The 14,220-nt window shown below is 37.7% G+C and overlaps 1 protein-coding gene across 1 annotated transcript; it reads left to right on the top strand.

Moving 5' to 3' along the window:
• The first annotated feature begins 4,241 nt into the window (after window positions 1-4,241).
• TEX36 (testis expressed 36) lies at window positions 4,242-13,003 on the top strand. The gene is made up of 4 exons (XM_067533398.1): window positions 4,242-4,415; window positions 6,705-6,836; window positions 10,240-10,320; window positions 12,653-13,003. The coding sequence occupies exons 1-4, from the start codon at window positions 4,251-4,253 to the stop codon at window positions 12,881-12,883; spliced, it is 609 nt and encodes a 202-aa protein (XP_067389499.1). The 5' UTR covers window positions 4,242-4,250; the 3' UTR covers window positions 12,884-13,003.
• The last annotated feature ends 1,217 nt before the right edge of the window (window positions 13,004-14,220 follow it).

Genomic DNA, 14,220 nt, shown 5'->3' with positions numbered 1-14,220 from the left:
CAGTTACTCCAGTGTAACTCTGGAGTAGCTACATTAAAATCGGTAGAGCTGCACCCAATTTACACCAGTTTAATTAAAATCATATAGGTTTTTGCATTTAATTTCTTTGCGTTTATTGGAATATGGTCTGAACTCAGATGCTATCACCTAACAGACCACTATTTTCTTTCTCTCTATATTTCAAACACAATAACGTTTTAACTTAAAACACTGATGAAGGATGTACGTCCAATATAGAATTCTTATTTATCTGTTATCCTGCATTGCAGATGTTACAAAGTTTGGACCCTATTCTGCCATCAGAGTCACACACAATTCTCTGTGTGCCAAATCCTGGTCTCCTTAATGTTAACAACAGAACTCTCAAGATTTAGTTTTTTACTTCAGTGAGAGTTATACAGATGTATCTGAGGCCTGAATTAGACCCTTTTTGTATATCTGCATCTCTGATTATGAAGGGGTTTTCCCTCTAGAATATAATTTTAGAATTTAAGGTGTTGGTGTGAAAAATCACCAATTTCACAAGCGGGACCTTCGTGTTGCATAAATTCTGCTATATGATATGAATAATTTTTTTTTAAATGAATGTAGTGCCCATGAAAGGTCTCAGTCCAAAAGGACAGGAAACTGAAATCCTTTCTTTTTCCACTTTTAACACACCACAGGGAGTGGCAGTACAAGATCACCCTGGCAATGTGCCACAACCCTATTTTTTGTAACTTAACAGTGATGAGCATTCGTTATCCTTAGGCTTCAAGACTAGAGCATAGTCAAGCATTCACATACATTTTTGCAAGATCAGGACCTAAATAAATATTCAGCTTCCAGTAAGGAGGTTTTCATCATACTCAACATCTTATCAATTCAGGCTGATAGAAAGGAAATAAAGGATATCTTGAACCATTACTGCTTTTAGAACAATTGGAGGAAAAGTTTTCAAGTTAGGTTATAAATGTCCATCATGTTGTTATGAACAATGGCAGGTTTTTTTACATGTAATTAAGTCCAGGTGAGCAGATAGCCTGTGATCTACACTGTGAATATTAACATTAATAGGCTTTTAGTGATTTTGAGATGATGAATTTTATTATTACTGTGAGTCAAATGGGGAGGTACTGCTTTATCTTATGTAGAAAACATCACGTCTTTGATCTGAAAATTTTCTTTCATTGTTCTCCAAGAACACTTTTTTATATATGTGCATGTGAGCTTTATTTACTGTTTAACCAACTGTTTAAAAGATTTATCTAGACATTCTCCCATTTATTTGTAACTTTTAGGAATACTTTGTGAACTACAAATTCAATTTAAACCTTCTCCAATCTACTTTCCTATTTTCTTTTTCATTAGTGCAAGATTATTTAAAATACATCTGCAATATACAAAAACATCTTAAGTTTTCCATCAGTGATTTTGACAGAATGAGATTTTTATTGTGCTCTTCATAAAATTCAATTTATGTGATACACAGTTTTAAAGTTACAGTCAAAATACAATATCCTTTCATTACTGTATGAAATTTGTTCCTTACCATATTAGCTTGCCATTCTATGTTGAAATTCTATGTTGAAATTGCATTACTTCTTGTGGAAATGTACTTTGGCAATGTGCTAAAACTGTAGAAAAAAGCCTGCTGAAATGGTAAAACAACCTAACAATAGCAGGCAGTGATTGGCTTCCCCATCCAGCCAGTAACTCCACCACCCAATATGGGTCCTTCAAACAAACTGACAGTCAACTCTAATGACTCAAAGAACTGTAACTCCACCATGGATGACTCAGGATGTACTGATTAGCTCATTACTTATGTTTAGGCAACTCGCTCCTGGTATCTCAATAATCCATATCATGCCATTTGCTTTAAAACTTGTGAATAAAAACAAAAGCCTACAGCTGCCTTCAAAATGTCACTTAATATACTGAAAAACCACAACTCTGGCAAAGCTTGAATAAATTAACCATGGGCAAACATTCATTACAAAATTCACCATCAGAGTTGGCACGCTTGTTGCCAGATTTCACCATTTTAATCACAAGATTTGTATATTTAGTCTTTTTTTAAAATTCTGCTATTTCTTAACATTTCTTTTCTTAAAATCCTGCTATTTTTGAGACTCGCTGCTTTTATTTTATTTACTTAATAATAATAAAAAAAGTTTCTAGCCCTCCAAGTTACAGAGAAAAGCTTGAGAATGTTAACTTCATAGGCTCAAAGCTGGAAGGCAAGTAAAAAGTCCCTAAATTTATTTATTTTTTTTAAATCTTGTGACTTTTTAAGTCAATCCCATGATTTTTTGTGGGCCTTACTCATGATTTTTGAACATTTGGATTTGGTTATACTGGAGTTGTCCCACTGAACTTTATGGGACTACTCACAGTGCATTAAGTTAAGCATGTGCATAAATTCTTGCAGAATTGGGATGGTAGTATGTAATATTTTCCTTACCTTCTGTTAATATTGAAATTCATTAGTCATCTTGTACATTTCCTTAACCCCTTGCTTTTTTTTTTCAGGCAAGTAGCCTTGCTTATTCATTTGCAATATAAACTGAGTTTGCACTTTTTTGCACATTTAAGACAGAGATTTTTTAAAAATGAACACTATATTACATATACAACTAAGATGTGTAAGTCTAAAACAATTCAATATAAGTACAGAAATATATCTCACAGGCAATATGTTGGTGAGAAAACAGCAATTGTTTTAAACACAGCACTATCCTATGGCAATAATTAGAATAACAAAGTTAAATGTAGCCAGAGCTGGGTGTACAAACATTCTCCTAGGGAAAAAAGCAAGGGGGGAGGGGGGGAAAGCAAGGAGAGAAGACTTATTTCCACAGCTAATATTCTGTTTGTAAATCATTTTTAATTACCAAAAAGCTAGATGTTGACTTTTTAACATTGATCACAGTATTTCTATAACTTTTCTAAATCAAGTAATATTTTATTTGATTGGAATTTTTGTGGGGGTTTTTTCTGTTTCAGTAATGGTATCCTAATATTGTGACATCCATACTACTTTCAAGTGTCCTTGTTTTTATTGTTAAGATTCTTTCTCTTTTCTACAGATATTATCATCCAGATTATAAAATATCATTGAAATGCTTGGTTTAAAATACTTTATTGGTTCTAAACAAATTAAACATGTTTCAGAATCTCTAGTCACCCTCTCTTTTTTACGAGACTGTCCAAGAGTTTATTCTTTTTGTACCATTTTTTTCCTGCCGCATTTGAGTGCTGGAAAGAGTAGTTTTGTCTTCATTTGTGTGTTGACCTGAACCTCATTGAAATATCAGAACCACATGACAGGAGATTCATAATACAACTTGGCTATTTTACACAAAGCCTGAACCACTTATATTGTTCATAGACTCATATCACGGTATACATGTAAGAACAAAGGAAAACGATCCCACTGATGTTTTTCTGAGCTGATTCCTGAATTTTAAAAATAGCTTCCTTTAAATAAGGTATAGCAACATTCCTTTCCCAAAGGAGATGAGTTTAGAACAAATTTACCAGGAGCTGAAGTGGAGAAACCATCTTGTATGTGTGTAACCCAACCATTCTCCCTGATCCTTCACTTTGGAGAAGGCATCCACAGGGGGGTTGGGTCTCTCCCACCCCTCAGATAATGGAATCTTCACCCACACAGGTACTTCCCCCCACTGCTTAATTTGTGCCAGCACTTGTCAGGGCTGTGCCCCAGCATCTCTAGGCTTGGCAATTCATAGCCTCTGCACCTCTGGGCTTACTGCATCAGTTTTGAATGTAAAAAAAAAAAATTGCTTGAGCCCCAGCCCCTCTTTCATTACACATTGAGCATTGCTTCCCCCTCCCTCCAAATAAGGGGACCCACACTCCCTCAATTGCAAGGTCTCACCAACCATAAAAGGGGTCTCTCCCTGCACCAGTATGGGGCCTCTTTTTTCCACCCACAGAGGAGGATCTTCACCTTCCCACCCCCACTGAGGAGGTAACTCTAACCATAAGTGATGGGGAAGTCTCCCACACCGGATGGGGAGTTCTCTAGCCCTTTAAAGGAGTGTGGGGGGGTCCCCCTACTCCAGAGAGACCAATTCCTCCAATAGCAGGGTCTCTCCATCCCTTAAAATGGGGGGGAAGGTTTCCCCACTCACACTGGGGTCAACGAGGGTGGTCCCCTCACCCACCGGCGGCTCCAGTGGGCGAAGGCGTTGTGTTTCAGGGGTCGCGAGGCAGCGCGTGAGCGGGGCGGGCCGGTGTCTATGGCAACCACTGTCCGGCGCCTGTCCCGGAGCCGGGAGCGGAGGCAGCAGGCCGGCTGGCGCCGCGCAGCCAGGGTGGGAGCGGCAGCAGGTGGCGGCCCGGGCCGAGCGGCGATGCCCAAAGGCAGGCTGGCCAACCCCAGCACCGAGCGGGACGGCGCTTGGGTGAGAGACCAGCAGTGGGCGATCGTGTTTCTATCCCCGGCCAAGCAGGACCCGAGCTCCAGGCAGGAATAGCCGGCCGCGGGGAGCGGGCGCAGAGCCCAGCCCAGGGCACCGACCCCCGCCTAGTGCCGTGGCACGAGGAACACCGGTCCCGGCCAAGGCAGCTTATCGCTGGGGAGCAACAGCTCCACTTGCCCCAGACCCACCGCCACCCTGGGGCTGGCAAAGCGCCCTGTAAGAGGGCGGGCGGGTTTAGCCCGGGTCAGCTCGCTTCGGAAGTGCTGGCTTTAAAGAGCGCGGGCCAGGATCTGGCTGGCTCACGGCCCTGAGCCCCACTGGCTTCCCTGCCCCACAGCAGCTGGGTGGCCGTGGGCACGTTTCTTAACCAGGCCCTGCGAAGAGAAGAGGGGCCATGTGCCTGCTTTCTTCCTGTGGCACGTGAAGAAGGCTTTCCAAGCTTCTTTTCTATTAGAAATCCAGGCCTTGGCTACGCTTGCCGGCTCCTGATAAAACTTGGTCCGACTGTGTTTTTCCCCCCCATGACAGTTTTTGTTGGAAACAAACAAGCCTTTCGTTTTCAGTAATATCCGCTGACATTTTTGAGTTTTCAGCAGAAAACTTACTAACCAAAAGACTTTGGTCAAAATATTTTAATGATAAAATAAAATCTTCTGTGGAAAACAAACACTTCCTGCAAAATATTTAATCAAAAACCCTATTTTTCTGTCAAAAAAAAAAAAACTATTCTGTGCTCTGAATTATTGACATTACCGATACCAAGAAAATGAAATCTAGTTACTTGAGATAGGATATAATTTTAGTCAAACTATCCTTAACTTTGATTTTTTTAATACCTGTCTAACTGAAACTTTTGGGAGAAAAAGATTTCAGTCTTCAATTCCTCTACCCCTTCTACTAAGGACTAAGAAAGCTGACAGTATACATTTCTGAGTCAAACAAATTCTTCAGCTAAAAAAGGAAAATAAGTCTTGACATTCCTGATGTTTCAGTTGTGCTCAGATCTTCTTGTTAAAGAAGTAAAAAGAGACAACCCTATTTTTTTCTTTATAGATCCCATATAATCTCTCTGTTTCCACTTCTTTGAATGAGGATAATCAGGATTAATTGCTTATATCAAAGCATTATTGTGTGGATTAATTAGTTTACATTTTCAAAAAGTTGCCCCAAGTAAAGTGATTATTATTAATTTCTATTTGTAATTACTTTTTGTGGTGACAAGGGTATTATCAAGTTATATGCTAGAGCAGTGATGTTAAATCCACATGAAACATTTTTTAAAAAAGCTTCCCCTTTTCCACTAGAAACTTGCAGCATTTTCACAAATAGAACAGCAACATGGAAAGATGTGAGATCAATTTTACAATTATTGGAATTGGTTGAATAACTTCTAATGTCATGATCTCATCACCTTATGATGTGTTGTTCCATATGGGTTTAGAATTCATTCTGTAAAGACATAGTAAAAATCACTTTACAAATCCAAGTTATAGATCCATTTTTCCTTTGCAACTTTCTTAGACTTTCAAAAAAATCTCTACTTTCAGAGCACATTCCTAACATTTTTTCCACGTTTCTAAAGTGCATGGAATCCTCTTCTTTCTTTTTACTTATAGGTAATTTTCTATTTCTCCTCCAAGAGAATTCCACATTATATTTGTCTCAATTATAAGTTGCACAAGAGCAGCAACAGCAGCTCGCTCTTACTGTTGCTGAGTCCTAGGCTCCTCAACACTATTCATATGTACACACATTTTCCATGAGTGATTTGCTTCCTCTTGCAAATTCTAAGATCCTGAACCTATAACGTGCTGAGCATCACCTGCAAGATGCTTAGTGCCAGCAAGTCCAGCCTTGTGCTATCTGACAGCGAGAGCAACAGCAATAGTAAAGATGATGACTTTGCAGCTATGGTTGTGTAAAGGATGCTCCCGCAACAGTAACTATCACTACATAATCAACTTTCAGAAAAACCTCTGGAAAACTAACAGGATGTTTGCAACCTATCATTCTAAATACTCTTTGTGTGTTACATCCTTTTCTCCTTCCCTCATCTGTTTTGTCTATCTACATCAGAAGCTCCTCAAGGCAGTGATTGTGCTCTCCTCTGTGTTTTGTACAGTGGTTACACAGTGGGATCCTTATTCTGACTGGGGCCCCAAGTGCTGCTTTAATACAAATAATAAAAAAACCCTGAAATTTACAATTTCTCATCTGCTCTTCTGATGCTGATTTGTTTGCTTTCTGGATCAAAACATTTATATTTTCTAGTTCCCTCACCTTGGAGTATTCCAAAGTCAACCCGAATCAATCACAGACTGTATGCTAAAACAGGTACAAAATCCAGAAGAAGTTCAGTATATTGAGAAGAGAGTGCCACTGGTATACAAAATTCGGGAGCAGGTTAGTTATTATGGACATATAATTTACTTATGGAACTCCTTGCTGCAGGATGTTATTGAGTAAATGCTTACTTAATTATCTGAATAAGAAAGAACATAAAAAGTATAATGGCTTCTAGTCTTCATGCTTGAGGGAATAAATTGATTGCCATCTGTGGTAAGGAAAAATTTATTCCAAGATATACTGTTGCTCAGTTATTACTATATTTTGTTAGTTGCTGATAACTTTCTAAAACAAATTCTTTATTTGCGGAAATCTACTATAATTGGTGTCAGTCGAACAAATGTGGATAAAATATTTGTGTATGAAGGTTTGATTTAAATTTGGTAAGTAATTTTGAGTTGAGTGTGGAAAATAAATGTTTCCTTGAGGAAGTTTGTTTTGGTAACTGAAACAATTAAATCCAGAAACTTAAAACGTTATTATTTTTTTTAAAACACACCATTAAGAGTTAAAAATCAAACCAAGTTTGAAAATAATCAGTACAGTGTTTTTAAATTTATGAACATTTAAAGGTGACAATTTCATACATGCACACTGATCCTACAGTTGGATGCATGCATGCAGACCCTTCCTTTTTTCCCCATAAAAGACCCATGGAAACTGAATGCAAAAAAGTATTCTGCAGCACAAGGGTTGCAATATCGTGCATTCCAATGTTCTGTTTTTGTAAGTGCAACTCTTAATGCATACCATAAACTATATAAAATGTTCATTAAGGTCACATTTACTTTGTGGTAACAATTTTAATTTTTAGAATTTCCTAATTTCTCAGACTATTAAGGCAAAATAAATGGTAGTTCTTTAAATATTTATTATTTATATATTGCTATTAATATAAGGTGAATGTTATCATTTTAACATGATGTTATAAGAAAACAAAAGAAAGCCACAGCTAGCTCACATAGGGCCAGTTTTGGGTAACCTTACTCCTCAATTAGACTAAGGTTCTACTCAGTGTAAAGTTATCAGAATTTACACCATACATAGCACACTGTGCTCCAGTTCTGGAACTCAGACTGTCTTACACCCAGATCCTTGTCCCTCAGAAAGCAGGGAATTTAGCCTACTTTCCCTTCCCAAAGAGTTGAATGTCTTGGTTTAAGTGAACTCCACTGTTTGGATTTATCCAACAGGCTTTCTTGAAAGTTGGCAATTTAAATCTAGAAGAGACAACCAGTTGCATCCTTAAGGTGGTCAGTTTGTCTCTGGCTGCTGTAGGCCAAAATTCCTTCCATTCCACCAAATAATTCTATAGTACTCATGATGGTTTCTCTTGTCCTCCCTGAGGAGGTGATATCTTCATAGTGCTTTTACAATGAGGCCAGAGGCCAAATTCTACCTAATTTATACTGGTTTAAAAACAGAGTAATTTCAACTGACCTCAGTTTATTAAGAGCAGAATTTGATTAAAAGAGAATAGTTAAGAGGGGAGTTTGGGAATAGTGAGGAGAGGAATACAAGGTTATTGTGAATTATTATGGGGATTTTATATCTTTCTCTGAAGTATCTGGCATTGGCCACTGTCAGAGAAAGACTACCAGGCTGGATAGGTCCATACCTGTATGACCTTTCTTATGTTGTTGTGATATCCATTTATTTTGTGTAGCTGTTTTCACTGTCCTGAAGAATTAATGAAGGAATTTGCATCCATTTATGATGGATTAGAGCAATGTCAGCAGAAAGAGTAGGAAGATATATTGAGACTGGAATGTGATGTCATAAAAACACAGTTTGAGAAAGTTTGTGTTGCTTTGACTTTTTTAAAAAACTGCAGATGAAAACTGTGTTTCAATATGAAAGGAGCTAGAAGGTCACTATGTGCCAGAGCTGACTGTCTCTAATCTCTCTGTGTGAAGGAACTCCTTGGCTGTGAGGTTAATTACTTTTCTCAGAAGGCAGGAATACACAGTTCTTTCTGAGATTATATTATTCATTGTTCTTACTTTGCTGTAATCTTAAAACCATTTTTACTATAGCTTTTTTTACTGTAGTTAATTTGTTAAATAGTTCCCAGAGATAGTATTCAATATATATGTATCTTTTATTTTTCAGTTTTCCTGCAGCACATAAAAAACTATAAATAAACTCACTATTCCTTTGTTAAGAAGTAAGTGACTCAGTGGGAGTACTCACATGCAAAAGGTAACTCTGGCACATAACTATTTGAAGAATTGGGGTTTAAAGGCGTATTCATAGTATAGCTGATCTGCTTATGAAACTCCCACTGACTTCACTGGAGTTCTATGCATGGAGTAGCTATAGAATTGGACCCTTGAAAAGTACTACAGATCCGTAATTAAGCTAAAACACATGTGACTATAGACTAGTTGAGTTTGAATAAGAGATTATGTGGTCATGAGGCACACAACACAAGGCCAAAACAAGATCTATAAAGTGTACCAAATGGAGATCTTCAGTGATAACCTAGGCCCTGGTGCTGCAAGTTACTCCATGCAGACAGACCCTGACATCTGCATGTTCTTTCAGGATCAGGACCCCAATTATATCTTTCAGTTACAAACCCAAGTTTATTTCAAATAGTTTTTGTATTATATCACAGTAAAACTAGATTCACAACTTGGAGATGAAGATCTACAGTTATAAATTAGAATATTCATGCCTCCATATTAAGTGTAAAAATCATTAGAGAAGTTGTAAAAATGAACAGGAAGTTACCAATGCAAAACTGAAAGATGGTGCTTGGGGAAGCCGAGAAGCATGAGTCCAGTAGTCCAGAAGAGGTTTCAGAATTTCATATTTTAACCATTTTATATACAGAGGACTGAAACTTTATATAACACACAATTAATTTGTAAATTATTACATTTGTTTATTTCCTACAGCTCTGTTTATGCTCTTTCAGATAGTGTTTTTTTTTTTTTTTAAATAGTAGTTTAATTTTACAAAATGGATGAAAAGTATGTTCAAAAGGTGAGATTAAAAACTAGTTCTGTGTTTAATAGTCTCCCAAAGCCTGGTTACTAGATGGCTTTCAACACTTAAATCTCAGATTAACTCAATTTTAAATTCCGTTTTATAGTTCAACTTTCATTAGTTTTGGGCTAAATAATGAGCCATACAAGATAGTCTTGACATTTCTGTAATATTTTGATGCTTCTATAGAGAATATGGTTTTTCTGATTTGGACGTTTGCATTTAATCATGTGCATGTTCAGTAAGTTATGTGAATATTAAATTTTGATGATTTTGGAGAATAATACAGAGGGGCGATTTTGCAGGAATAAAACCATGTGCAAGAGAAGATTTAACAGATAAAAATGCCTCTGTTAATAAAAAACATAATTTTTGCATCTGTCAGAAAGTGGGAACAAAGATTATAGCACACGTTTAGGTTGTATAAGATATATTATAACTTCCCTTTTCTTTATCTCTTTTTCAGAAAGCAGTAAAAAATCACTTTCCATTTTCAACCCATGACAACAGGCACTGTTTACAGAATGTAGGAGAATACTTTGATTTTGTAAGTATCCAGCACTGAGAAAATCAGCAAGTTCATATCTCTCAATCTGCCAGAGATTAAAGACAATATTCTTGCAAAATTCATGGATGCTCAAAAATGTGATGAGAGAAAATACACAGTAAACAGTAATGATAACATGCACAGATTGTTGGGACATAATTTCGTATATGTAATGACGTGGATATACCTTCACAATCCTCATAACAGCATAATATAGCATTTACAGATACCCAGAACAGTATGCAGGATCTGGCAAGAGTGATACGTACATACTGGACTTATTGTGGAGCATAGTGGCTCAAACCATGTACTTTCTCTTAATCTACAGGTTTATGGGCTAGCCACTTGCAAAAGTGTTGTTACACTGATTTTTAATCTGGATGCATTGATTGCTTGATGTGCAAATGCATTACATACTCTTTGGCTGACTTATTTGCACTCTTTTTCTTTTGTCCACCTGTGTATGGCTCTTCTGCCAGAATTTGGTCTTTGGTTTGTGCATTGACATAAAAAAATGAATAAAGGACATTTGGAGAATCAGCTTGAGATTCTAAATAATTTGTCCTGATTTTTAGGAGTCTCTAGTTATTTTGGGTGACTCAGTTTTTGAATACCCCAAATCTGAGAACCTGATAGTGGCCTGATTTTCTGAAATACCATGCCCTTGCTGTCTGAAAAATCAGATACCTATTTAAGGTGTGTAAGTTGGGCACCCAAAGTCACTTATTACTTATGAAAATATACACCTGTGGAAATATTCATTTTTTAATATTACAAACTATTAAATATTTTAAAATAGCAGCAAACATGTATACAATATTTAATTCTTGAGTGTTAGTACTATCAAAATTACTGAGCTAAAACTTCATTATTGTGGTTTATAGTATCACAAGATTCTCTAAAGGTATGATCTCTGTATTTCTTTGCAGCAAATCTGGCATTCTGTTTTGGAAGCAGATATTCTCACGCTGCTGTATTGATGAAATTCATCTCTTCTCACAAAAAGTTAGAATAAATGGCCTTTTAGCAGGCAATTAACTAGGCAATGTAAGAAACAACCTGTGAGCAAACTTCAGGACTGCAGCCCAGCCTCTCTGGACATGTCTATGAATAGTTAATACATGGCAAGCTGGGGTATAAAACTACGGTGCACTAGCCTGCTATGCACTAACTGTCCATGTGGACCCTGCTACCATGCATTGAAAGCTCCATATAGTGTTTTAATCTACCCTGCTTTGATAGTGGGGCTGAAATAAAGGCTGTCCTGCTATCCCAGGCTCTGGTTCTGCACAAGCCTTGATCATGTGCCTCTTAGGCACAGTCCCATCTCTCCTGGCTTATTTGGAGCTAGCATGGAGCTTACCTTTGTGGTGAGCAAGAGGCCTCCCTATGTGGCTGCTGTGCCTAGAAGTATGCCTAAAGAAGCTCATAGGATATGTTTTTAAAGGTATCTTAAGGGAGCCACCATTCTCAGTGAATTTTAAAAATTTCCTCTTTTGCCTTTTATTTTTGCATGTGTAATAATTTCAGTTTTGAATTTATTTTCCTTTTTGGAATGTTGGCATGTTTCTATGGCAACAAAAGAGCCAGGATGATCTACTAGACAGTGGACAGAGCAGGGAGTCAGGAACTCCTGTGTTCTGATTCCTGCTCTGCTATTTACTTCCTTTGTGACCTTGGTCCCTTGTAACTTTTGTGACTCTTAAGCCCAGATTTCCAAAAATGTTAATTAATGTTGAGAACCTTTAATATTTTTTGCCCAGTGTGCTACACTGAGATGCTGATCAGAGATGCTGATCACGTGGAACTCCAATGGGAGTTCAGTGGGAGCTGTAAGTTCATCACATAAGAAAATCAGACTCTCTGGGTCTCAAGTTGGACACACAAAAATAAAGGGCACTTCTGAAAAACTTGGTTTTACACTTTGTATGTTTATCTGTAGGCCAGAAATAATGTTATTTGCCTCCCTCACTGGGTTGTTACGAGGATTCATTTATTTAGTACTGTATTCAATTTAAAGAATTATTATTTTATTCATAATAATAGATCAAAAGTCAAGATGTCTATTTCTGGTTTTCCTTTGTCTGTGTGCCAGCATAGTTAATCATGCTACCAGAAAGGTATATATTGGTAGGTCTGAGAATAATATTTGTAACCTGCTTGCAGCAGACCAGCAGTAGGTTCTGATAATCATTTTGGTAAGGGCTTCTTTAATTTTAATTGCTCCATGACAGAGTAGTGGATTTTTTCCCCCTAACATTCAAATTTTAATAGTGAAACTGTGATCCCGAAATGTACATTTTCATCAATTTTTCCTTCAATTTTTTCCTAGAGCCTAGGACGAAAGAAGGTTGAACCAGAAAGAAGGCAACAGAATTCACAAAACTTCTGTCTATGGGCACATGAGTACATTCCTAGAAGTCATGATGGTTTTACCATTTATCAAACATCATTCATAGGCAATCAAGATACCGAGCGTCCTTTTTGTAGACGATATCCAAAACAGCACTTAGAAAGGTGCTACATTTATAAATCTATTCCTGAGAATGAAAAACACATGTAATCAAACCACATGTTAATTGCAGGACTTCTTATTTAGTAACTAATGAGACTGATCAATATCCTTTCTCTGGGTCTGAACTACTTACTCCTCAAACACATGAGGGAATAAACGTCTGGGTAAAATGGACACTGCAGTACATGTTGCAAATAATTCTGATTTACAGTTTGCAGGCTCATTGAAATTAGCAATTATCTTGCTGTTTGCAAATTCTTTAGCTTTTCTGGAAAATAAAATTACTATGAAAACATAACTTACAAGGTAAGTAAGTTATAATGAATCACAACAACATTGGGGGGTAAAATGTGGTTGTCTTTGAACAGTTATATTTTTTTAAATAGTAATATTAGAAGAAGAGAGGCAGGCCCAGATTCACAAAGAACTTAAATGTTGCTCTGAGCTCACTTGCTGGATTGGGTGAGATAGATGGAGGAAAGCCTATCTTTATCTGGTTTGACGACCCCCTGGAGCTTAGGTGAGAAAGGCACCTGGATGGTTAGAGTGAGGCATTGTGTGCATTCTCAGAGGCAGAAACTTAGGCTCCAAGGGGACTTTGACAGCCAAAATTTAGGCACTGAAGGATTTTAAGCACTTACTGGGTTAGACAGCAGCCAAGCAGGGATTTTGAGGTTCTCTGTGGTGCCTACATTTTGGACTCGGGTGCCTAAAGTGGAGTTAGATGCCTAAGTCCTTCTGTGGATCTGGGCCGCAATGATTATACTTGTACAGTGTAACATGAAATTGATTTATGCCTTTAGGCACAAATCATGGTCCCTGTCTCTGCTGCTACAGAATCTCCAGCTGTGGAACCAGTAGCATGGGGGGCAATGTGCAGAAGTTGATGAGGGCTGGGCAGTCAGGTGTGTACAGTGAATCTGGATGCTTGGGACTCACCCCCACTCAGGAACCATGCCAGGGACATACACTGCAATTTCAGACATGGGGATGAACTTTGCTGAACTGTGTCATAGGTGTCAAGGGAGGATTCCTCTCTCTTTGCTTTTCCCCCATACACTTCTGTCCAGGTTTTAATCATGGTGGGTAAAGACCCACGAGGGAAGCTACATAATAAAACAACTGAATTGTATGGCGTAAAATAATTAGAGGCATAACAAAGAAGATGGACAGAAAGGGATGTCACAAACAATGTGTGTATGTAATTACATATAACATTGATAGTGGTAGGACCGAGAAATAACTCAGGAAAAGGTTTAGAATGGTAAGCTGTGTGAAGGCTTTCATTGAGCTTAGAATAGATGGGGTCTAGAAGGAACTTATGTTCTTAGGTTAAACACCACCACCAGCAAAATTAACTAAAGGCTGATCCTATGAGCCTTCTG

This window comes from Emydura macquarii, unplaced genomic scaffold, assembly GCF_026122565.2.
Source record: "Emydura macquarii macquarii isolate MOO-44397 ecotype Brisbane River unplaced genomic scaffold, CSIRO-AGI_Emac_v2 contig_3343, whole genome shotgun sequence".
NCBI lineage: Eukaryota > Metazoa > Chordata > Testudines > Chelidae > Emydura > Emydura macquarii.
The sequence above is the reverse complement of the archived record's forward strand: the minus strand, read 5'-3'. Positions and strand labels throughout refer to the sequence as shown.

Coding starts and splice junctions, on each gene's coding strand:
- TEX36 (XM_067533398.1), top strand. CDS start 4,251: ATGGCAACCACTGTCCGGCGCCTGTCCCGGAGCCGGGAGCGGAGGCAG. Junction 4,416..6,704: donor CCGAGCGGGACGGCGCTTGG/GTGAGAGACCAG, acceptor TATATTTTCTAG/TTCCCTCACCTTGGAGTATT. Junction 10,321..12,652: donor TAGGAGAATACTTTGATTTT/GTAAGTATCCAG, acceptor ATTTTTTCCTAG/AGCCTAGGACGAAAGAAGGT.